Raw genomic sequence first — 25,415 nt, 5'->3', positions numbered from 1 at the left:
GTCACTGCTCAAACTTACTGAACTAGATTGAATTTAGTTCAGATTGAGTGGATGAATAGAATATTACTAACGAATTGAAGGTTTAAACCAACAAAATAGTTTTTGTAACTCTTGGAAGGTATAAGATATGCCAAGTTTTGAAATTATCGTCTCTTATTAAATATGTTGTCCGAGTCTAAACTGAGAGTCTTATCCTAAAAAGGGAAGTACTAAGTTAAAAGGTAAGTAAACTAGAGCGGGAGAGACAATTTGGACAGTTAGTTTCTAGCTTATTTACATACTCTTTAGGAGTAGACTCATTGTAGCAACTACTAACTCTTTTATTTTACCAAAGAGTTACTTAAAGGAACTACTCATCGAGGTACTGTTGAGTCTGCACTCAAGCTCCAAAAAGAGTTATTATTATATACCCACGTTTAACTCTAATTATAGTTTAAAGTAATTGCTAGAACAATTCTAGAGCGATTGGGAAAGTTCTAAATGTACTTAAACCATTTTCCTACTGTCTCCAATATTGTTGATGGTCTTCAAGGCGGCAAACGAACCATGGCTCGGTGATGCAAAAGGGCGCTCACGGAAGAGAAGGTTCCAATTAACACCTTCGTGCTATTTCCGTGGTTCCGTCAACCGCTGCACCGGTACAGAACGGCCTCACGTTTGGCAGTTCATAAGTCAAAAACAAGACCATGACGGCCAAGTTTCTCCTCAGAAGATCTTTCCAGAAGCAAAAGTATCGACTCTGACTTCGGCTGTTTCGGCGAGGGAATGGAAAGAACCGCCTGCGCTCGCCGTGCGGACGTGAATCCGTGGATGAAAACACGTTTTCCCTCGCACCGAGCGAGGGGGTCAATAAGTACCCTATACACCCATCCGTCCAGTAGTCCGTCTAGGCTCGGGGCTCACTTCAGTCATTTTTTGTTTCAAGTGCCGGACTTTAGGCCGGCTTCGCTCTTGGCGGCACGCAACACACTACGTCTCTTGCACGCGCACTTACGGGTGGAATTGCGCAGCTCTCGCAGTAGACGGTGAAGAAGTGCGTGAAGTCACAAACAGCACACCTTCAAGTGGGCTATGAAGTCAAAAAAGAAAAACACTCCTCCCCCCGGCAACACCCGCCGCTCTCCCCAAATTGGCGCCGAAGATACCTTCCTCTGGCGGGGGGGGGCACCGTAGAAGTTTCGATGCACTTCGAACTCGTTTGTCCGTTTCGCCACCGAATTCCGCCAAACAAAACGGCGAAGGAGTTGCTGCCTGGGAAGGTAGTCAATACCGGAATACAACGACGAATGCCACCGGGTGCTCGAAAGAAGCCCCCCTGTTGGGCAAGAATATGTTGCCCAAGACGAGTGTTTTCGCTGGAAACGATCGACAATCATCGTCATCATCGACGGCGAGCCCTTTTTCGTGTGCTCCAAAGGACTTACACGGACGGTGGCTTGCGCCGAGGATGACGAAATCCCACTTTGATAAATCTTCTTCGTCGCCATCGTCGATAAAGAAATCTACTCGCGTTGAAGCTCGCGGCACGCCAAGCGTTACTGGCCAAGGGAAAAAAACTAAATAACGCGCGACAAAGTGACGACCGTCTGCACACGTGTCTGCGCAGCACCAAGCACGTTATCGCGCCATTCCGATGAAACTGACGCCTTGCGCAATGTGTGCGATGATGCTGCCCGATGCTTATGCTCCCGCCGCTCGATGCTTTTTAGCGACGACGAAGGGAAAGGACGATCTCACCATCGTCGACGACGCCGCTCCAGGGAAGCCCGTAGCGCCTCGTAAGTGTGCTTCAAACGGTTACAACTCTGTCTTTCTCGTTCTCGTAATGTTTGTGTCCTCCTGTCCTGCGTCATCCTCCGGTTGTGGCTTCCAGTTGTGTCGATGGCGGTGGCGTCATTTCCTCGTTATTGTCTTTCGGACTCCCGGTGGCTTCTCTTGGGCCCAGAGGGTCGTTATGTCGTGCCATGCGCTGTGGGCGACATCACGAAACGGTGCCCACATTTGTCACCTCCACTTGCTTTAGGCGCCCCGTTACTTCAAACAACATTTGGGAGAAGCTTGCGATTGGAGGGAACAAGAACAAGGACGTTACAAATGAAGGCAAAGAAAAACTACTGGAAAGAGTGGTATGCTCAAGATTTGCAATGGAGCATACACTTTGCCTTCGAAACATGAAAATAACAAGGGACATTCTTTTGCGTTCCAACGACGGAACACAAGCCGAAAGACGTTATTTAATCGGGAGGAAAGATTTGACTTGACCCTTTCTCGTAACAAAGCCCGCGTCTCCGAGGGAAAGATCACGATCTCTTCAGCGACAAATTCAGTAAACTGCGAATGAATCAAAACGTTAAACATAGGAAAAATCCCCCTCCCTCTCTCTCCCTCTCTTACGTTTTCTAGAGGTCCCAGAGTGGAAGATGCAAGTTACTTAGCCCACTGAACGAAAGGTAATTATGCTACGGGGAAGCGGTTAATGTTTTACTTTTTCCGGAAACATCTACGGGCGAGGAAATGTCTTGGCGAGTTAATTTCGAGTGAAAGATTTCCTTTCCGGGCCGCAAGTACCTGGACGACGTGCGGACACTCGTCGAGACATGGCGTTTATCCGACGATAATTGGCGAACGAGTTTTGGGCGGAAAATGTTGAAACGCTTTCTCTTGCACAACCGAAAACAAAAAACAACGAAAAGTCAGAATACATCCTCCCACTTTTGCTCGTCGAATCCGTGCAGATACACTCGTACACCATCTCTATTGTTTCATAACATGACTTGGACGTGACGTGAATATGTGGAGAGTCCAACATAAAGTGCCGATGGAAATGAGGGCAAGGAAGAAAGCATGTTTTTAGCCCGGCACACAACTCACCCTGACACAAGGACACGAACACAGGATGTAATTTTCTCATGGTGAGCAAGAAAAGTCCATCTTTCCCCCCCCAGCAACGGGTGATTAACCTCCGGCGCGGGAGAAGAGAGAAGTAAACAAAACAACAGCAATAAAAAAAACCGCCGTGTCTAAACGGAATCGTTGCAGAAGTGCATGTCCAGCATAGTGTCGCGTGTCGTTGCACTCATTGTCTCGGTACACAACGCAAATAGGTCAAGCGAGGTCAGACATTCCTGTTTTGAGGCACGCACGGCACATAACACCTTTCCAGGAGACAGGTTCGGGGAGCGTTTGGGAAAGGTTAGTGACGGCGCTGCCTACTTTGCTTTCTTCTTCTGTGGTCTTCTCGCGTTACCGGTCCGTTCCTGCGGAGGCTGATTTTACTTTCGTTCGTGTGACACACGGTCGGTCGGGGCGTTCCGTCTTGCCATGCCATGCTCGCACTGGTGCGTTGAAAAGTCGCATGCCGCTTCTTGCTAGGTCGGCATGGTGTTCGTATCGGTCAATTACGGGCGCTTACAGCGAGAGGAAAAAAAACGAAGAACGAACGAAGCCCAACCAGACTCGATCGATGAACGCGGTCCGGTTTCAACTGGTTGCACTCGAGACCAGAGAGACTCGATGCCGATATGGATTCGCGTCCTTGCCATGTTTAAAAGGGTGATTTACCGTCCCTTCTCTTCTCCGTGCCGCTCTGCGCCGACTCGAACTGGCACGAGGGAAACCTTCGCCACGACACCTAAGGGAGGGAAGGCGTAGGCAAGATTATGAGGTGCAATGCAGGTGTAATGCAACTAGAACACCTACTCCATACGAATAAAAAAAAGGAACATAGATAAATGACTTTGTGATGCTCATTATAATATCAAGGAAACAAGCTGGAGACCATAATTTAAACTAAGCAATTGTACCCAGTTTGTTTCATCTACCTCTTAATATTGGTAAAAGATTGATGTCATTGGCTTTCAGCTATTTACTTTCGACCTGGTACCAACACTTAGTTGGGTTACCCCGGCTAAACCCGGACCTGGATTGACTGATTGACTGATCGATTCATATTTAACTCTACTGTTTCAATTCGTTAATAAAAATATTGAATACCTAGCAAACGTAAATGAAAAATACGCTTTCAGTAATACAATTTACTTAAAATAGATCATCAGATCACTTATTGAACCACTGTTCTTGATCTTTTGGAGGCGTTTAAATTGTACGGCAATATTGATTGAAAATCATCCCTGGTTTGTAACTTTGGATAAAACATGAAGTACTCATAGAACATAAAATATTACTACTTGTTTGCTACTTTTAACTTTTATAAGTGTAATAAAAAGTTAAGCAACATTAGTGAACCGTTTCTTCGTACCGTACGATATGATGAAAAATCACGAAAAACAAGATTGAACCCAAAAAAAAAAAACTCACCGACCAACTCCGGAGCGACCCTCGACACCCTTCGTCGCCGGTCGGGGGTTGAGGTGAACGTTGTCGATGAGAACACCCTGTGCGCCCTTACTGTTTTCGAGGTTTTCTCGTACCCTTGCGTTCAATTGCCTACGCTTGTTGATCTCGGCTTTAGAACTGCCTCACCGGATCGGTCATACCTTCCAGCTTCCCATGCGCTTGCCCTAGCCGTTGCGTACAAACGAGTCTCAAGTTCACGACGAATGGGGCTAAGTGCAGGGTATGTGCGTCAACGGGCGCACATAAAGTTCTGAGTACAAACCGGTCCGCGGTGATGACCACCGGGGCTTAATGTTCTCTTCCGTGCGGCTTTGAGACGAAATTGTGTCCCATATCGTCAGATTAGGCCATTAAGAGAGATCGGTCCTGTTTGAAGGATGAAGTTTTCGGTGGCAAGAAAAACGGATGGCATTGGGGCGCGTTGTTGAAGGTTTCTGTCGACTCTGTGTGGCGCCAACTTGGAGGTAAATGTTGGTGGTCAGTAAAAGGCCTTTTGCAGTGCTCGGTCTTTCGTCGCTTGCATGTCGAATGCAAAGTAAATAAACTAGACTCCATTGCAACTTGTTTTCGTACCGGTCCAGTCGGTAACCCGTTCGACATGCCAAGCCTTTTTGGAAGCTGCGGAAACCGGATTGGATTGAGGTTTCGTGGTAAGAACAAACGAGAAACTTGAAGCTGAGTTCCGAAGGGTTCTAGGACGATCGCCGATTGAAACTCCGATGAGGAAATCGGATCGGACCAACCAACAAGCGGCGCGTGAAGAAACGTGTTTCCAAACCTCGATTACCAGCGCTTGAGAATTGCCACATTGACGTCTGTTATTCCGCATCCATGCTGGCTGCTGCTTCCTTTACAGAACCGCTAATGGCGTGGTTTCATTGGGGAAGCGAAGAAACGAAAGAAAGCAAGCACTACCAACAGCACACCCCAAGAAGGTTGGAAAGAAAGGGAGAAGCTGGTCAACAACTGCAATGCAAGCTAAAGTAAAAAGTGCACGATGCGATGAGAAACGATGTAATCAAGTGTGCGCCAGAGTAAAAACGAAACCAAACAAAAACAAAAGCGCACATTAGAAGTGCATCGCAGGTCGGGGACGAGGAGTGACGCAGGGGGGGGTGGCGCGGCGTTGGAATGCAACTGCAACTGGCTGGGGTTTAGTGATAAATTCAACCCACAGCGCCGCCGTGATGCTGATGGGCTTCCAAAACACACTCCGAAGCGAATAAAAGAAAATGCACCAACCAGCGAACGAAACCGAAACGCAGCCGGGCGGCGCATGCGAACGAGGAAGTGAAACTGTAATAAAAACATAGAGATTAGAGTGCGGCCTGTGGCCGAATTGAGTCGCGCCCGGTGGCGGGGGGTCGCCCCGGGAAGAGAGGCGTTTACGTAACACACACACGACACACTTTTGCGCCACTTTCCGCCACCGGAGGACGGGCCGCGTTTTGATCTAAATATCTGCATGGCAGGATTGGCCTCCGCCCCTCCCCCCTAAACCACCCTCCTTCGGGTTGATCCTTACTTGGGGAATTGGGCCACGCGATAGGTGAATCGGCGCCAGTGTCCCGTTACCCGCAATAGGCTTGCCTTTGAACTTTTACGTAGACGTCAGCCCGAGCGACCTGACCCAACTTGGCCCGGTTTTGTTCGAACAGCGAAAGGTGCTATATCCCCCGGGTTGCGAGATAGGGAAATTCGTCACGCATTCAACTGCCACTTACTGCCGACTGTCCATAATAGTCCGTTCCATCCACCTGTCTTTGGTCCATCTTACCGATTTACCAATTGTGTACTGCTAAGTTAAACGTAATGTTCATAATCGAACGATACTGATTCCTTATACTGCGTTAACTTCTAAACAAAGATTCAAATTAAAAAAAAAAATTACACGAGGTAAGTAAAAGAGCTATTCGTCATCACAGAGATTTAATTCCTAAAGAAGGAGTCGAATCTTAATTGAGTATTGAATAAGTAAAAGAGAAAAGAAAAAAATGTACACACTGACTCTCAAGCTTATTTAATCTTTTACTGGGTTGTCCATTAATTAGAATTTTAAAAGCCTCACCAGGTTCAAAACCCTTGCATGTGGTCATGTTTATTCTTTATGTTTCCATTTTAAATTAATATATTTTATCTTGGGACCCCATTTTGATTGATTCATTCCAACAAAAGAGAGTTCTGTGCGATTGCAATGTTTTGAGAGATATGTTAAAAACAATTTGTAAAAAAAAACTTGATGAAAAAGAGACCAGAAAGTAATGTTGCATTAGCAAACGAATGTATCAACTATCGATGGGGTTAGTAAAACATAAGACGTAACAGGTGCATTTGATCGTTAATAAATCGCATACTAAAACAAACGACAGCAGTAGACTTTTATTGATTGAATTAATTTGCACTCACGTCGGTCATAATTCTCAACGGATCGTAAGTGACCACTTTGACCACGGCCCACGAGAATCAATCGCCTTTCTTCAACGCAACAACAACAACACAACCTACACCCAACTCCAGTCCCTGTCCTTCTTATCGAAAGTTATTTTTATGATACGCCGGGGTAAATGGTGGGGTAAAATTAGCCTCCTATCCTACGTTGCCACCGTCGTCGTCGTCAGCGCACGAATAAATCTCTCGCACGATCTCTCGCTGGTGACGGTCCGTGTGTCCTATTGGCATCGAACGGATCACATATCGGTTGGGCGTCGTGGTAAAAATAGATTTCCTCCCGTAAGTGGCGGACGGGGAGAGTGAAAGGGAGTGTTATGTTTCAATAAGCCCCGGGAGCTAGCTCCCATCCCCCAGCTCAAGAACCTAAACGGAGGCTTTTCACCGGAGCAGAGCATAACCAACCACTTCCAAAGAAGCTGTCGAGAAGAAAAGGCAGAAAGGAGTTGGTTGCGGTGTCGGGTCCCGGGCTTGACCATAAAAGTTACATAAACAAATTACGCCATTCCCAACGACACCGAAGGGGGGGGCGGCGCCGGGGAGAAACAATCTTACTTGGCCGATTCCCCCGAAAAGTGCTGGAATGGGCTTCTTGGGACTCGGAGTCGGGCGAAAAAAAAGGGGCCAATGAAAAGCGATTCCTTTTTTGCCCAGCGTTCGAAAAACAGATTCGATAACGAGAGTGAATTGCGCCGTCGATGCTCTCAGGTGCTGCATGTGCTTGAGCTAGGGGCTCGGGCTAGGGTTTCCTATTGGTGGCCATTGCCATTTTTACGCAACCGCGCAACTATTCGCGATCACCGTGACGGAGCTCGTGACGGTTCGTCACATCCATTGGCGATGATTCACTGCGCGGAGAGCCGAAGGGAGCTGCAGGTTGACGAAGGTGATGTTGGAATATTCTAGCCCCATGCCCACGGCCTGGGGCCCATCCTTGCCAACGAATCCGAACCAAGGCGACCTTCGACGCTCATAATTGTGTACCGATGAGCATTGGGTTTGAATATTAATGACCACTTCTTCCCGTTCCGAACGCACCCCGACGTCGGGCATGAGGCGTGTCTCTTTGACGACGCATCCAACACGCACCATTGAGCTGATTAAATGTCACTTACCTCCAAGTGCATCGGGCGACGCGGGGCCGTCGGGTGTTGGAGCTGCCTTATGAAAAAGGAAAAATAAAAACGAATCATTTTCGCTACCTCTAAATGCGGCATGGGACGAGTTGATTGAATTTTTAATCAACACGAGCGTCAACAAAATGATTTCGAAACTTTTCCCCGACCTTCCGAACCGTACCGAAGGCCCTCGCCGGAGGGGCGGGGAAGGGGCGTGACAAGGGGGTTTCGGGCACACACGGCAAGCTTCAGTAAACAAACATGTCCAAAACCCATCAGAGCAAGAGGTTCATTTGTACGGGAGCATGAATGTTTCTTTGATTTGCTTTTCAAGTTCAACCCCATCGCCCAAACTGAGTGTATGTGTGTGTGTGTGTGTTTGTATGTGCGAACACGCGTGTGGCCATGAAATTGGCGATGCTCGTCGAATGCAATTTTATTTCATAAGGACACGAGCGACGAAGAAAGGATGTGAGTGAAAGGAACCGCGACTCGGGTCGACTGTGGTGGGGAAGAAGAGAGTTCAGCGGAACCGGTACGAGGAAGCCATTGGCTTGTTTATGTTGTAGGTCACATTCCACCCCGAGGGTCACTATCTTTGTTTTTCCTGTTCCTCCTTCACCCTTGAACCCCGATCGTGCTGACAAAGTTCACCGCCTTTCCCTGTCTCGATTTAATGTATGTTATTATGTATTGCGATCAGTCAAGGCAAACATCTGGAAAATGCTGTGTGTTCAAACAAAAAACAAGCTTTTAGCCGAAAAAAAAGAGAAGAAAACCCCAGGCGGTTAGCTTACACAACTACGACGCTTCACTTGGGGAAGAAATAAGTTTTGACAATCTTTCATCTCACCATCAATCTTTCTCGTTCGCCAAACCCGCCTAGTCTAACGCTCGTAATCGTCTTTTCCGAATCGTGCCAACACACCCGTAACAGGGTTTCCCATGTGTTATGCTCGAAGGAAAGGAGATCAGTCATGCTCGCCGCGGGCAACACGTGTCGAAATTCATCCAAGATATAAGATTATGCGTTCACTCATCGCAGTTTTCCACAAACTTACTAAACATCGCATATCTTTCTCGAAAAAGAGTGAATATGTCAAACAGATCTTGCTTTTCTAATGTTGGTAAAGAGGTTAAGGTGCTCCGAACGGAGTAGACGTCACTTCATTAATCCACGTAGGGGAACCGATCCCAAATCCTATTTTCAGACTCATCAAAAATGAGTTAGTACATCAAGTATTTCACCAAAATTTACGAACCGTTGAATCACATTAATTTAACCTGGAAAACCCGTCATCGCTCCGATAGACAAAGTACGGCAAAGGAGATATCTTTGTTAGCAGAGGAAAACTTTGTGATGTCGTTATGTTTTTAACGGCCATCGCATCGGTAATTCAAAACATCGAACCGGGAAAGTTGTACGCAACGCTTGTACGCAACCGAAAAGGTTCAACATTTTTACGATTTTACAATTGTTTTTTTGTTAACTATTTTCAAAGCAAATTACTTTGAAAAAATGCCTGTTGAACTTTACATTTAGGCTGCTTGAAACCGGAACAAGATGGTAGATGTGTTCTAAGAATATATTGTTAGCCCCGAAAACATCTTTCAAGTTGATATATCATCGATACATCGTCTTTTGTTCCATTCCTGATATCATTGGTCAATTGGCTAAACTAGTTTTATGACCAAACACATAGCGGGCAACGTCGGATTTTCTCAACAAAATATTGGGCAGATGAAAATTGTTAAGGCTACGTTAGATCATGAAAAAGAAATAAACTTATATCCAATGTGTAACAGGGAATATCGAGGGTAAATCAACCGGTGGTGAAAATAATAATAAACTCACTCAGCACGTTCGCTCACCTTATCACTAAATATTTATTTCCATTTTCATTATCTTCGCTAAAATATTTCTTCACGTTGGAATGATTGTCGGATTTTTTCCCTAGACCACACAATACCATGGGCGAGAAAAACGATATTGTTTCGCAAGTACAAGCCCCCGTCGATGGTGGTCAATACCACAAAGAACATTCTTTACAACATTTTACAAATTTAAAATACTAGTGTGTGGCTTTAGTAATTACGTCCGCAACGAATAACAGTCTCACACAGCAACGGGAATCAGGGCTGCTGGTCTAGATAACACTTTTCTTGATTAGGTTAAATCCAGGGCTGGACTACATAGTGTGGCGCTATTCTCTAACAGTGGAGTGACAACGGAATTGACTTATTCTCGTCTTGTTTAAGTACACAATCTCACAGCTCACCAATATTTCCTCTGTTCCTTTCCTGATTCCATGATTCTACTCATATTAGGGAGGTCCATTTGAAAACTGCTTTCATGATCATGGTAGTGGTAGTTGCAGTAGTTATAGAAGTCGTCGTCCTTATCATCATCATCGTCGTTTTAAAACACATCACATATCAATTGCGACCGATATCTTATCTACCGTTGATGCATCCCTACTGCCTCTCTCGTAAATGCTCCTCTATCTGCCAGTAGCACGTCTGATTGCACGGACGCCACCGCGGCTACTTTCTTTTCTCGATCTTCTTGATCGTTCGGGGGAACGAAGGGAGGGGGATCGCTTTTCCTTACGCTTATCTTTTGTAGCGTCCTTGACGTGCGTCGGTGATTGCGCCCCACAGTTCGATGATGAAATCGTCGGTGAATCCGAATGCCTCCAGATCTGATGCGTCGATCGCTTCCGCAAAGTCCATAGAATTTATTTTATTGCTACCTAAATCCCAGATCTGTACGGATGGAGAAACATGAGTGGGTCATTACTCACTCGTAACTAACTTTGCTTGGTAGTCTACATACTTGTGTTGCTAGTTCACTATCGTTGATTCCCATGAAGGAGTCGAGCAGTGAGTTAATGGCATCAATTCCACTTTGTGTCGCATCATCGTGCTGGAAGTAAATAAAACGATACCACATGAAACCACGTTCAGCTGAAAGTAAAATCTCCCCCGCTAGGACCAGCGTTTGCCAGCCAGGAAGCAAACCTCATCCTCGATGGCTGCATTGCCGTTGGCCTTAAACCGAAGCGTTTCCTTGCCGCTGCCGTATCCTTGCTTGCCCGGCTTGCTGCCCGCCGTGCCCTTGCGAGGCGCGATACCCTGGAAACCGCTCTTCATCGGCTCCACCAGGCGGATGGTGAACGTCGAGCCGGTCGGTATGTCCTTGAGCATTCGGGCCACCTCGTAGTGTCGCTTTCCGACCACGTTTATGCCGTCCAGCTTCTCGATGTGGTCTCCAATCTACGATGGATAAGAAAAACGGACAGTCAAACGATGCAAACGGGTACCCGGAATTCTTACTACGCACCTGTATATGCTGAATCCGGTCGATGACGCTGCCACTTTTGATGCGCTTGATGAACGCATACCCTGCGCCGTTGTCCGTGATCGTCAGCCCGAGGGCGTCCTCCGACTTCACGATCTCCACCTCCTTCGGGCGGCCCTTTTTATGTGCAAAGATGAAATCGTTCAGCCCGATCTGCCCGCCCAGCAGGTTGCTCATGTCGACTTTGTGCGAGTTTAGAGTGCAGAACAGAATCTGTAACAAAGGAAACATATTCGTTTAATTGTAGAGTTCACTTGATCTCCCTTCCACTCGAATAATGATGACTAAATGGGAATGATTTATATACATACGGAAAGTTATTGGATGCGACTTAATGATAGATAACCGAAAGGTGCACAGTTGTTATTTACAGCGTTCATATAAACATAATAAACTTATATTTCTAAATCTCTCTACAAGTGCACGTGGTGTTTCGCTCTTCCACTCTAACTCACTTCCATTCACAGCCACTCTGGAATAAAATGGATATAAAGTGAAAAGGATACTGTGTTCGATACACTCCAGTCACTGCGGCAACATGCGTCCAACGTGTCTCGAAAGATCCACCCCGAGGCGAAGACTGCAGACTGGCCTGGGCCACTTCTTCCGTAAAGCGATATGACGAACTTTGCGCTCACTCATCATCTCATTCACTCTGCTCTGGTGGGGCCATCCCATACTTTTGGGGAATGGGAAAACTGCGACCCGCCGCCGTCAGTCGCGGTTCTCTTGCTGACGTTGCACAGTTTCGAACGATTTTCGAAATCCTCCTTTCGAGATCAAAATTCCAGTACGCACAAGAAGAAACTAATCTTCCTCTTGCGCTCTCTCTCTCTCTCTCCCATGCTTCTGCCCACGACAGCAATGCAATTCATTATTGTGCGGTGTTTTCCCGGCAAGCACTCGCTGTAAGTGCCACCAGTCGGCTTTATTGGCCGACTTTATTTTCCATTGACCTCCTCACGATCGTCATTAGCGGGTGGATGGATGGATTGGATGGCAAGCGTGGCGGGTGAATTTCCTTATGAGTTTTCTACTCAAGTGGCCAGATGCCAGCGTCACACATCAGCCTTATTTTGGTTTTCCTTGGGTGGGGTGTGTTTAATTTGCTTTTTTGTGCGCTTGTGGGAAATTACGACGCGCCCCGGGCAAGCCTTAAGTGCATGTTATGGCTCCAATGTGTGTGTGTGTTTATGTGTAGGTGTGTGGTTGAATCTCTCCGGTTGTTGGAAGTGAACGACATCAAATATTGCCCATTTATCTCCCTAATTTCAACCCCCCCAAACGGGCAAGTTGGATACGAATTTTCCAACAATTCGTTGTTTGTTTTCAGCCGTTTGAGTGTATTGCATCTTGATGGGTACGTGGCACAGAGCTATCTCTACAATTTGAAGTCTTTGGAGCACAAATATGACGTGGCTGCTCAATAAACCTTCTTGAGGTTACGCGTCAACGTGAGTGTTTATTTACGTGCCACAAACAATAATGTGCAATAGCCGAAAAATATACATTTTACGTAACAGTCTCCATATGAACCTAGCAGACCAAATTGAAACCATATCAAACATTAAAGACACACATTTCTCGCGTGCGATGCATGATCTGTTTCATGGGTTTTCATGCTTCAAACCGATAACCAACCTTGAGACACAACCTTACGCTGTCTAACCTTGACATTTGGCCTCCTTCAACGCGAAATCAAACCAGAAAACCACCAGAGGCAAGAGAATGAAAAAAACTTTCAGATTCACGACATCGTCTAAATGCATATGAGGTGTCACGTTTCGGCCCGCTGAAGCCACGACGGTGCGTTGGGAGTCTCTCTCTCTTTCTCTTTCTAAAGCCACGCCGAGAAACTTGGCTGTCGACGACGGCTTTTCCAACTCCAAATCGATCATCGTCACACGTGTGTTCGGTCCACAACACGGCCTTTCGCCCCCTGTTCACACTCGCTGGGGTTCGGTGGTAGCGGAAGTAAATCCATCTGGCCGGAACGTCCGCCCCATACACACATACGTGAGCAACATCCTCCTCTCCCAACGGGGTGTCAAAGTGGTGCAACGCCCCCGGGGGAGGAAAACTTTCCTCGCAATGTGTCGACCGCGTGCCAAACAGAGCGTGATTCCGACGTTGTGTAGGGGTCGTGTTTTTCTTTTTGTATGTATGTATCGGCATGTCATCTGCACTCACCTGTGCCTGGGCAGGGGAAAAATTAACCTTTGCTGATGCATTATGGCAACACCGAAGAGCTTGTTTGCGAACTTGGTATTGGAATGAACGGTTTTCCCATGCAGTTCTTCTAACAGCAGTGCATTAGACAGGACAGAAGCTACTCCAATTTCCACCTACCATCGTTTCAAATTGCAAACAACTACTCATGGGACGGAGCTTGCGGTGCTAACGTCAAGGGAAGCCCTACACGAGATCAGGTTCTTAGAGGACAACAGTCAGATCCGAAAAAGCCCCTGTGGTTAGGTTTAAGCGTTTCTCGACCCACGTAGCTCGTATGACGTGAACTTTCTAATTCAATTGAACGAAGGAAAGAGTAAATAAACGAATGGTTGTAGATTATGCCGTTTTACCACCTTCCAAGGTCCAAGTAACTGGAAGCGTTACAGATGAGCCATATTTGTGAATTGACTGATCGTTACTGGCGAACTAAAGCAGACGCGTAATTGGATTATTTGACATCAAAGCCTCGCGGCATAATATAATAACATTAGAAAGTGCCTTTAGCAGCATGACTAAAAAAATTTACAAAAGGAACGTTCGAAGTCATTTCGCTTGTCTCCGGAAAAAGGGTTAGGGAAACTAACAAATAGTATATACTAAGAGTCAGATAAAATGGCACAAAAATATCACACCAGTGTGCATAACACAACATCAACACGATCTTTGCTAAACAACGATCTTAGTAAGCCCGTAGCCGTTGCCACACAATGCGCACGTTGCTATGCAAACATTTTAATCTCGCAAACATCAACTGCAAGAAAACTGCAACCAGCAACCTAACCTCTTCAACCTTTTCTTTTCCATGCTCGCTGCTGGCTTGTTTGGTGTTTTGTCCTCCCAGAGTCATGTACGCCTTGTGCCAGCCCAAAGCACGTCGTTTGCAGCAGCTCCCATCGACGATGACAATCTGTTTCCCTCTTCCCCCCCGCCCCCTCGTCGTTGGCCGTTTTGGGGTGTTGTTTTGCTCTTAAATCACGAAAAGAAAGCCACTACTACTCCGATGCCGGTCATTTCACTACGTACGAAATAACGGTAATCAACCGCTCGAGCAACCGCATTTCGTATGGTTTGGGTTGGGAAGCCGTTTGACTCTATAGCCAGAGCCAGGGACAGACCGGTTCTAGTACATTTTACTCGAGGGAATTAATCCAATCCTATGCTCCATTTTCAGCACTGAGACGCCCGCCCTTCTCTACCAGAGCTCGGAATTGGAGTCACCATCTGGAGAGGGTTTATTACATTTGAGTAGTTTTTTAATAAGCACTTGGAAAGTATTTTGACTGAAACAATCCGGATGTAGATTAATCATCTTCGATCACACCCTCAAAATTTCCTTCAAAGCGTTTCAACAACGGCAATCTCTTACGATTGCACAGAAAAGTGCATCTCGTGGCGTTCGAAATGAAATCACTTACATTTTTCAAATACGAACTTGCTCCACATGCTTCCACCGGGTGGACGGACCCCGGACCACAACACCGTTCCCTCTTTTCCGGCTTCCTCCTAGGCAACGGTAGGAGAAAGTTGTAGGACAGGTCGGTTGCTAATTTCACCTCGGAATCGGACGCAAAATCTATATGCAACCCCGTCTTTCTCAAATGTCCGTACCGATCACCTCCGGCCGCTCCTGCGTACGCCACTCAGGTGGACACTATGTTGCAGTATAACGACGACGACGATGATTTCGGACCCAACCGGTAACCCGAACTAGCAAATGGAGAGAGAGTGAAGCTAGAAACAGAAACCTGTCCTTGCTACTCGTCTCGCCTTTATAACTATTTCTACAGTTGTCCATTTTCACCTCCATCTTTCTTCTTCTACGGCCCATTCGCTAACGTATCATATCATTTTCTTATCGGAAATGGCTACAAGGTGCTTCGATGATTGAAAGAGATACCAAAGTTATGATCGAACGAAAGAGAATCAGAGATCTTAAATTGAAACGGGAAATGAATTTAAAGTATAATATAAAACCCTCACAAGCTACTTTTAATTTTCCTATGTTTCTTATCACTAATATTCCCAACTTAAACAAAGCGCTTCAAGCCCTAGGTTTAACAAACAATTTTAGCTGCTTGATATTTTTTTACGCAACCGTGTGCTTACAAAAAAAATACGTAGTTGTTCCAAAGCAAAATATGTTTACCTTCCTTCCTGCCTTTTCTGTATCTCGTCGGATCGTGATGTTAATGTTAACAACAAATGCATTTGCACGTTCCGCATTGTTAAACAAAACAAGCTAATTCGAACATTTCAGACACACTCACGCACTCAAGCCGACATGTGTCGCTCTGAAGCCGTTGCAGCTCCATTCATTCATCCATCCAGTATCATTTTCCCAGGGAAGAGATTCGAAACAGGAACATGCTCCACGAACGCTGGGAGAAAACGGAATGTTTTAACCTCTTCAGCAAACAGCTTCAACTATATCAACACACACACGTCTCTAGGTTACAAAGCTAACCCCGGTGGGATTGGGGAGATGATCAATTGAACTTGTTCTACTGCAACACAAGTTGATTATTTCAAACGGCAAGCAGATATATTTTACCGTCGATTATTGTCTTCCTTGTGTGAGTAGAGTTTCGCAAATATGTCGGTCATGCAACGGGCTCCGTTTGCGTTGAGCATTATCCAACATCGACGAGATACAACATAAGAGAGGTCGGTCTTCTTCAGTGCGGTTTACCCACTTCGCTCGGGGAACATCCCCAAAATTTGGCTGGGGAGTGGACTCTAAGCCTGTGGCTCTTGGAAGCCTATTTTTGGCCCGTTAATGATGTGCCTATGATGTAGCATCTCATATACCAGAGGTTCCACAGAACGATCCGAGCGGAGGGAAGCGAACCGGCCGCAAAAGGAGAAACCCACAAGAATTCCACCGAAGAAACAGGTTAGCGGATCTTCCAGCGATCAGCTTTGGGAACAGACGATCATACCAGACGCCATCGGCAGAACAGCTGGTTTACCCAAACTGACGTTCATCATCATCATCATCATCATCATCATCATCGTCGTCATCGTCATCCAAAGCACAAAAAAGAGGGAAAACGGTGCAACGCTTGCGAGAAGGTTATCGAAGCCGGCCAGAAAGTGGTTCGTTCGTCATCGACCCAATTTCTCGCGAGCCTCGGCTCTTGGCGAGTCTTCCCGTTTGGAAACCGTTTTCCTCCGTGCTTCTCCGTGTGCCGAACTTTTTATTGCCTGAATTTCATCATACGATCGATTCCGGGTGGAGGGGGAAATCGGCGGGTCATGCTTTTGAGCTTCCTAATCGAAACAACATTCACCACGGGAGACTCGTAGATTTACCGATCTGGATTGTGCGCAATCGCGATTTTTTTTTTTTTTGCTTTTGTCCAAATCGATAAATTAAAGTCAATTATTTGAAACCTGTTAACTTTTCGGTTGGCCTAACTAAACAAAAAAAAAACAGAGAAAGATGCTGAGCGATAGATAGACGGAAAGAAAGAACTGAAGACTACTGTTTGCATCTGCCTGAAAAGATTTATATTGCATGATTACAATCGGGTTTTAACGTTTGATTGGATTGATATATATATTTTAGTTTGGACGATCGTTAACCAGCCAATCGAAATCCTGATCGATCCATTCGAAAACCTACGGCTTTGCCACCGAGCTTCCGGGTGCCGGGTGTACCATTTATTTAGGGCCCACTCAATTCAACGTAACCACTAGCATATAAACAGAGCCTTGCAGCAAACCGTAAAATGCAATCGAAAATATGCCGTTATGCAATTTGACCGTTCACGAATTTTCCAAACGCATTTTCCTTCCCGAATGTGTGTGTGTGTGTGTGTGTGTTATTGGGAGGAAGCAAATAAAATTGCCGGGCTTTATGGTGTGTTTAAACCCACGATTAAAGAAGAGCCGGAACGATGGAAGTTTGAGTTGGAAAGTTTGGACTTGGTTGACCAACCAGAAACGGGTGAAGTTCCTTTCTCAACGCCGCGAAGACAATTTCAAGTGGGCTGCATTTTGATTTTGTTTTAGAAATTATTGTTACTAACAATTTTATCAACAATGACAGCAACTTGGAGCTACATTTTAATCAACTTCCTTGAAATCTGGAAACGTTCATCGAGCGATAACAGAGCGCAACAACAATTCGTGATTGAGCGCTTGTTTGTATGACAAGCGAAATTGATTGGTTGGCAGTATGGTGGACGACATACAGCGCCAATCGGCAACCCTCAAGAGCCAAAACGAACCTCACGGTCGCCATCACGCCTCGTGGCCAACATCCGTGCCACATGGCACAGCTTCGTCATTCGAGGATAATAATAATTCCTTTAGCGTTAAACACAGGGGCGCGAGAATCTGTCACGTTTATCAGACGAGCTTGTCGAGCTGGCGATTAGGCACTTCAAGTACCCTTTCCGGCTGTCTTCAGCACAACGGAGCCGCGGCTGATGAGTGTTTGGCCGGTGTTGGAATGTGCCAGATAAGATAGGGGCGCTTGCAATGCGCAGTTTTTAACACTTAAATTTAGCTACATGTGCCATCCCCAAGCTGAAGCAGAGTAATGCCTGTGTTAAACATTCACCGTGCAAAGCGTGCAAACGAGTATGAGCGCTGGGACTTACCTCGTCCATCGGGAAGTCGTAGCATTCGGCGATCTTCTGGTAGAGCTCCTTGACGCTCGCGAAGCCGGTGATGAAGCCGGTCGGGCTGCCGTGGGCCAGCTGGCAGTTGAACACCAGCTGGGGCTTGGTGACGGTCGACTCGCCGAGCCCCGCGCCACCCCCGTTCGTGCTCATACTGTCGTGATGGTGGTGGTGTTGGTGCTGGATCGTCGGTGCTGTTGGGATCGGATGGTTTTTGTAGTTGTTGTTATCGTGGAACGCGGGATGATGCGGATCCTTGGTCATCGGCGGCGAGGGATTGGATATTTTGGTGCTTTTCTTATTGAACAACGGCATCGTGGGCGCGTTTGGTTTGGTTACTACACTGCAGAACACGCGGCACACACACGGACACGATGATCCAGGGTTAAACCGAAGGAAGTTTCCTTTCTTCTTTACTCGACTAACGCACCCGGAATGTGAACGGAGTTACGAGAGTGGGCGGGAAGGGGGAACAGGATGAGGGAGGAAAATTTGGCCTACTTTGCTACTGTTACAGGAAAACCGCTTCTACTATCACCAGAAACAACACACGCGTTTATCGAATATACACTAAATCGAAAAGATGGAAAACTAAATTCCCCTGAAGTATACTATGGACACTGTGCTCTCCAAAAGAATCGGAGTGATAAATATTTATAGGATCAGGACTGCTGATGTTGCTAGTTAGGAAAAACAGGAACCACATACAGGAGATGGTAAGAATGGTTTATTTGGGAAGAGAGAAAAAAAGAAATAGAAGGAACTTTAAAACACAACTTTAATGTTACATTAGATTAACGTAATGCCATAAACACACACACGCACACACACACATAACCACAAACGCAGGAAATTGCACTTTCTAGTTATTTGCACGAACAGCGAGTATTGGCCGACACCAGTATTGGAATGTATTTAATTCATTCGCGTCCCCAAACGGGTCATTCTAATCTACAGTGCTGCTATTTTGTACACACGCTCTTATTGCCAGTTTCCCGCACGCTCTGCCGTTGGTTCATGTCGAATGTGAAAATAATTTTCCTCCCGTTCGGGGTTGGCCTCTTATCTACACCGTTCGCGTATCTACTGATAACTGTACACTGTACACATTGGCTTAAAAAAAAAGAAAGGGAAAAGAGGTCTCGACCCGCCAGGAGATAGCGAATGTAGGAGAGCAAACAGTACGCGAGATAAAGATGTTGATAAAAATTGAACTCAAATTGCGACAAAACGTACCAGCGATTGAAAACGGCCACAGGCTATACTTTGCCCACATGGAGTGTCTCTGTGCAAACCAGCATAAAGTACCGCGGAAACAAGGGACAACAATGCGCGCGCTGACAGCGTGGACACACTGACGGTTGGGTAATTGGATCGTTTGTCGCCGGTCCGGCCGTGGAAAACACGAGAGGCCCGCTCTGCCCGCCGATCGATGATATCGCACCTCGATCTCGAGGGTTTTTGCGCCTGGTGGTTACCGGGGGCGGTCCGCGGCGCGTTCGAAGCAACAGTCGACCTGTGGAGAAGGGTGGCCGACCTTCACCGTGTGCGCACTCTCGCAGGGCTGTTCTCGGCGGGGCAGTTATGAACCGTTACCGAAGGCACACGGTTGCGGCAGCAGAATGAGGTTAGGTAGGGCGAGCGAACCCCAGATGACGGTGTGTTGTTTCACTTGACCGCGCGCAAGCGTTTTTTTTCCAGCGACTACTGCCTCATGCGCAACTAAACGGATACGACACAGCACGCGAAGGAAAAGCCCGCACCTGAAGCCCGCACACGCACACCAACTTTCACACACCGCGCGAAGGGCGCATGTGCTGCACTTCCACCTCTCCGCGGGAAATGGGAAAAACCGTAGCCAACTTAACTAACCGTACAACACTCGTCCCCTTCTCCTCCTTCGTGGGATGGGGATTTCTTCCGGTGAATCGAGCCCGCGAGTTCGTAGTTTCGGACGGCGCCTGCTGCACCAACTGATCGCTGGGGCTTCGCTTTTCTCACCGTGAAGCCCACACAGCTACTTTTCGCTAGGATAGCAATGTGTACGTAGGCACAGCGTTCGGGAACGTTACTATTACCGACCCGCGCGGATACCGTTGTATTTGGGCTGCTAGCTGAAGGCTTTCCCCCCACTGCTATTGCACCTATGTTGGATGTTTCTACTTGATCCCGGTTGCTTTGCTCACGGTACCCACGGTCATTCACTGTGAACTCATCTCACGCACAGCAGCCTACTACGTCCACGTTGCGAATTATTTCCACACTGCTTGGATAGCCGGAAGAGAGAAGAACCACCGCCGGTGTGCGTACCGTTCGCCGACTGGCAACTGACTGCCGATACAAAGTGGGAAGTAAAATGTGGAAGCGCGCGCGCGCGCGAGAGTCCGCGCGGTCTCCGATGGCGACCCGAACATCCGTACGATCGTTCCCGGCGATCATCCAGCTCGTCGTCGCTGGCTCTGTCGCAGCTTCCACGCACAGCCACCGATCGACGCGTGCGAGATAGACGAGATGAGAGATGCATTGCTGACTGTGCACCATCTTTTGGTTTTCTCCATCCGCATTCACCCTGTCGCTTTCGTTTACCGTTATCTTTGGAATCTTCCCGGGGAACTGGAATGAAACTATTGGGACGGTAAAGTATTCAGTTTTCATATCCTACGTACTCGCTTATTCAGACTGTCAGCGTAGTCATCTTTAAGTAATACATCATTTTATCCGAAACAAATAGCCAAATCGATGGCAAACCTATTAAACAAAAACGAGAGGCGTTATTTAATGAAGCCTTATTATGGTTCGTGCTATGTATAAACTGGACTTAAATCTTCCCCTCGTATGCAAGCCTACTTGCATTGTTTTGCATGCGGTTTCCTTTCGGAACACCCTTATTTAGTTTGCATAATATATTATTAGGTGGATGTTTTCTGTCTGCAATTAGCATCACAATGAGTGTTGGGACGTGAAATTGTCGCTTCATCAAAATGTGGGATGCCTGTTAGAATGGGATGCCGTGTGGTAGTGGTATGCTTTAAATGTGTATATTTTAAATGCCGCTACGAGCGATAGCAGCGTATACCGTGCAGAACCGCGACAGTTGATCGACAATGTCGCGGATCGCGAGTTCAGCGACCGCGCCGGATCGAACTCTCCCACCACTTCAATGTACAACGCAGCACCAGCTACAGGTGTGCGTGGTTACAGCAGGTGTTCGTGGAGCCGCTATTCGTGGCTGTCACATGATCCGCGTTTGAGTTTCGTGCGTTACCGGCAGGGACGGCGAGCCCTACATCGCCAAGGTTTACAAAATTATCCTTATACTTACCACTGTGAACATCCAAATTAAATGTACTTTCCCCCACAGATGATATTATTCGGTAAATTTCTCAATGTTTATTTCAACACAAAGTGTACGTGTAGGTCATCTACCATTGATTCCTCCAACAGTTTTTCGCAATGCCGATGTGACTATAATTTGTTCATTCGATCACATGATATCTCTCCGTCTCTTTCTCTTCCTCGTTATCGTGTTAGTTTCTTGCTATTTCTATTTCGTTCGGTTACCATACTCAAACTTTTGTAGATTATTACTTGAATTCGTAATAGTTCTTTATATCTTTGTGTTTTGTTCTTATGAAGACATTTCTCCCTCAACTCTCCTTGTAATCTTTATCTGTCTGACTTTTACGCCTGGAAGTTTGTTTCATGACCTAGTGTTAGTTTTGTTTCTGTCAGCTTTACATAGTTCAAGTAGCGAATAAACTTTTCCAGTTTTGCTTTGAGATATTGCATTGTTCCATTTTTTTGCAGATCTTGAGAAACATGTTTTACATTTTAATTCTATTCTTCCCTCCATTTGAACTTTTGTCTTCCTCTTGCGTCATACTATTTCTTCGTCAACGCTGTAGCTTCCTTAAAACCCATTAAGACCTAAACGATTGGTCTGGGAAACATATTTATGAATAATCTGTGCACCACGTGGACTTTACCACGTGGTTCTGGGCTCTTGTAAAGTATTTTAATTTTTACTTTACGAATTAGTACCTTCTTCGAGGTGCGTTCAAAATAAATTTAGAGCGTGCCATTAAGTTTTTGTTTAGATCGAATGTATATTTCTTCATCAAACATTGCACTACACTAATCTGTTAATCGTATTAACTTTGTTCCACCAGTTTCAGTAGCAATTTTGAAGGGGAGTAAAATTCTCCACTAAACGCTCCAGAATGTGTGGGTTTTGTATTACAGTAATAACTCTGGTTTAGATTTAACAGCTGAAACGATCATTTGCTTAAAATAATCATTGTTGATTTACTGTTGATGTATTTAACCACATATTCTCGAAATTAGTGCTTCGAAATAATTCCTTCTAATGCCGTGAGAATAAAAAGAAAATTGTAAAGAATTAAAGAGATAACAGGAAATATAGATAGAGAAAGAGACATACAGAAATGGGTAAAGATGAGAAGCGAATGCATAAAGGATCCGAATAAGTTCAAGAAGAATCACCCACAGAAAACACTTACGCGATGAGTCAAATAGATTTGAAAAACTGGCATGTATCGATGAGCATAAAACTGTAAAAAAAATGTGATTTTACTATGTTGGTGTTGTTCAAAGAGTTGTATCTACTTGTTAGTATTGCAAACTTTCTTTTTCTCATCTTATTGCCTTGGCCTGTACACATTCCGTTTTTTATTATATTTAAACGAACGAAATGCTTCGTTATAACGGTGGGACGTAGAAATCTTAGAGCACGAGATGCAGACGGAGAGCCACAGTGATAGATGAATCTGCTCCGGGAAGGGAAAAAGGATTTGGTTAAGAAACACTAAGAAGGTGAGAAAGATCGAGGATTGCTAAAGTCCGAGAACTCAGTGATCACATTAGAGCTGGATTGATCAATCCTCTCCTTTTGCCGCCTCTTGCTGTCCCACGTGCTACGTTAGATTACTGCAACATACACTTTTAATAAATTCAATTTGTTACAGCTTTCATCGTCAGGTGTGTATGATTTTAGGATCACTGGTATATGATAGCAGAGATAGATATAATTTGCTGATATTCGATCGAGTTTATTCTATCTATGCGACTGCTGGTGCTATGTGAATGAATGAAATGCAAAAGGCGATTAATTGTTAGCTTTTATCAACTTGTGTTTATTTTTAAGATCTTCCTTATATAATTTCGAAAGCCATCACTTGTTTTTGTATCTTGTGTATGTGTACGTGTTTCCCATAGTTTTCGTAGTGTCTCTCTTGCTGTCGTTACTTTTCCGTCTTTTCGCTATGCGATACAATCCGTGTCGCATAAGCGTTGCCTTATTCCGCCTTTATACATTTTATTAGAACCCAAAACATACCTCACTATTACCCGCAGGCCTGTTATACTTTCTTCTTCATTGCGTGAGAGCAAAAGTGGCTTTTATTTAAACGAAAACTTGCATCGAGCTCTGGGGATTTGGATTTGTTTTGTTTTGTTATAAACAATATAATAACGAGACTAATTTCCAACGAAACTCATCATGGATTTTCGAGCCAAACGATGAATCAGTAAATTGCTCATTGCAAGATAGCTGAATAACGGTGTTGTGCAGTTCTATACTCAACATAATGTTTCTTATTGCATTTTCGATATTATTCAAACACACGCGACTGTTTACGGCGATCGCTGAGAGTGACGACAAACGACAACTACTGACACTACAGTGATTACCATTGTTACCGAATCCTTCGGTATGTGTGAGTGTGTGTTTGTCAGGATAGTTGTGTGGTCGTGTTTTTAGTAGAAGGTGTCGGTTTCTTAATTTTCATAGCACTGAACTTCTAATTATTGAAGAGAGGATTACTTTTCTCCGTTGTTTTTTTCTTTTTTGTTTGTTTGTTCTGTTTACTTTCATTTAACTTCTCAATAACTTCAAAATGGACTTACGATTAAATGCAACAATTTACACGGTTTTCTTCTATCGTTTTCTGTCGATTTGCTTGATAGTTTCTGTTCTTTTTCTTCCTTTCCTTTTTTTTGAGGATAAACGTACCGATCTACTGCACACAATATCTCCTCTCGCAATGTTTTGTTCTTGTTATGCTTCAACTTTGTGTATGTGTGTACGTGGTTCTGTGTATTTCGGACTGTCTGTACTGTTTTTGGTGTATTTATGTACTTTCTTAGGTTTTTTATTTTGTTTTGCGAGTTCACTTTGGTGTATGGATCAGTTATATGTTATTTGTGTTTTCTTTTCAATTTTTATTACACGTCCTTTATGTGACAAGAACTACAATAGAATCAAGCGCATATGCTCAGCTATTTGTTCGTTTTTATTCGATTGTTTCGATCAAGTATCAACATCAAGAGTTCAAAGAAAAATTAACTGCTTACCTTTTGAAAGAAGACAGTTAACAGGATTGAGTTTTACTTTTGCTAGGCGAAAGGGAGTTTCGAACTGAAAGATTTTAATTCACCAATATGTTTATACCTTCAATTGCAGCATTCTGTAAGCCGACCCCCTCATTTCTGTCTGCAACTGGCATGTTGTTTTTTTGCGTCTTATGTTAACCCTCAAGAGTCGATCATTTAGTCAATCGACACAATACTTTTCCCGAAAGAAAGTTGTTAGCCACGTGTTATCAAATTTTCCCAATAATAGCACTATAATGCACAATGCGTGTAGCAGAATTTAGCGTTAATGTTTGTAGTTGAGGGAGTTTTATATTATCCACTTCATTTGCGAATACTCCGGATGAATCAAGCCGATAATCAATAGAAAACCCAAGAAAGCTCAGCATAAGTAGGTGGAGTAAACAGAATCCTGCCTCTAAAATGGATCGACTCACTTTCGACAACACACACACACGCACACACACGCACGAACGCACGCACTCACACATACACACATACACACACACACACATTTAGCATGTCGGTTAACAAAAACCAATGCATATGGTATTCTGTTTCACTTTGAAGGAATGTTCTTGAGTTTGCACTTGATTTGCATTGAGTTTGCCTCATGCTGAATGTTCCAACGAACCATCGTGTGGGTTACGTATGCTCACCTCTTAGCCATTCTTAATCTTACATTATTTGTTCTGATCTTTTGCTTCTGCATTGTGGGGCTTTAACTTTCCTCTAATAGCTCCTGACTTTTGTTCTTCCGCATGCTCGATCATCAACAATAACCGTTCCTGTCTTGCTGTTGTTAAAGTTTTCGTTCACTCCAATACCGTTTACGCGCTCTTTTTTTCGGCTTTTATAATTGATACAAGAGAAATTGAGGAA

At 45.1% G+C, this 25,415-nt stretch overlaps 1 protein-coding gene across 2 annotated transcripts; it reads right to left on the bottom strand.

Moving 5' to 3' along the window:
* Positions 1-9,833: 9,833 nt before the first annotated feature.
* Positions 9,834-19,419, bottom strand: LOC131294865 (PDZ domain-containing protein GIPC3). Of its 2 annotated transcripts, XM_058322919.1 has the most exons (6): positions 19,380-19,419; positions 18,123-18,337; positions 11,266-11,496; positions 10,944-11,198; positions 10,759-10,848; positions 9,834-10,688 (listed from the first exon to the last, which is right to left on the bottom strand). In XM_058322919.1, the coding sequence occupies exons 1-6, from the start codon at positions 19,417-19,419 to the stop codon at positions 10,536-10,538; spliced, it is 984 nt and encodes a 327-aa protein (XP_058178902.1). In that variant the 3' UTR covers positions 9,834-10,535. The 2 variants fall into 2 exon arrangements, with proteins under 2 accessions (XP_058178902.1, XP_058178901.1); XM_058322918.1 differs by lacking the exon at positions 19,380-19,419 and having other exon boundaries at positions 18,123-18,469.
* Between the last annotated feature and the right edge of the window lie 5,996 nt (positions 19,420-25,415).

Source organism: Anopheles ziemanni, chromosome 2 (assembly GCF_943734765.1).
Source record: "Anopheles ziemanni chromosome 2, idAnoZiCoDA_A2_x.2, whole genome shotgun sequence".
Classification (NCBI taxonomy): Eukaryota; Metazoa; Arthropoda; class Insecta; order Diptera; family Culicidae; genus Anopheles; species Anopheles ziemanni.
The sequence above is the reverse complement of the archived record's forward strand: the minus strand, read 5'-3'. Positions and strand labels throughout refer to the sequence as shown.

Excerpts from the sequence above, each read along its gene's own strand:
- LOC131294865 (XM_058322918.1), bottom strand. The coding sequence starts at position 18,458 with ATGCCGTTGTTCAATAAGAAAAGCACCAAAATATCCAATCCCTCGCCG. Across the intron at positions 10,849-10,943 it reads ATGCAGCCATCGAGGATGAG|CACGATGATGCGACACAAAG; the intron begins GTTTGCTTCCTG and ends ATTTACTTCCAG. Across the intron at positions 10,689-10,758 it reads ATAGTGAACTAGCAACACAA|ATCTGGGATTTAGGTAGCAA; the intron begins GTATGTAGACTA and ends CCATCCGTACAG.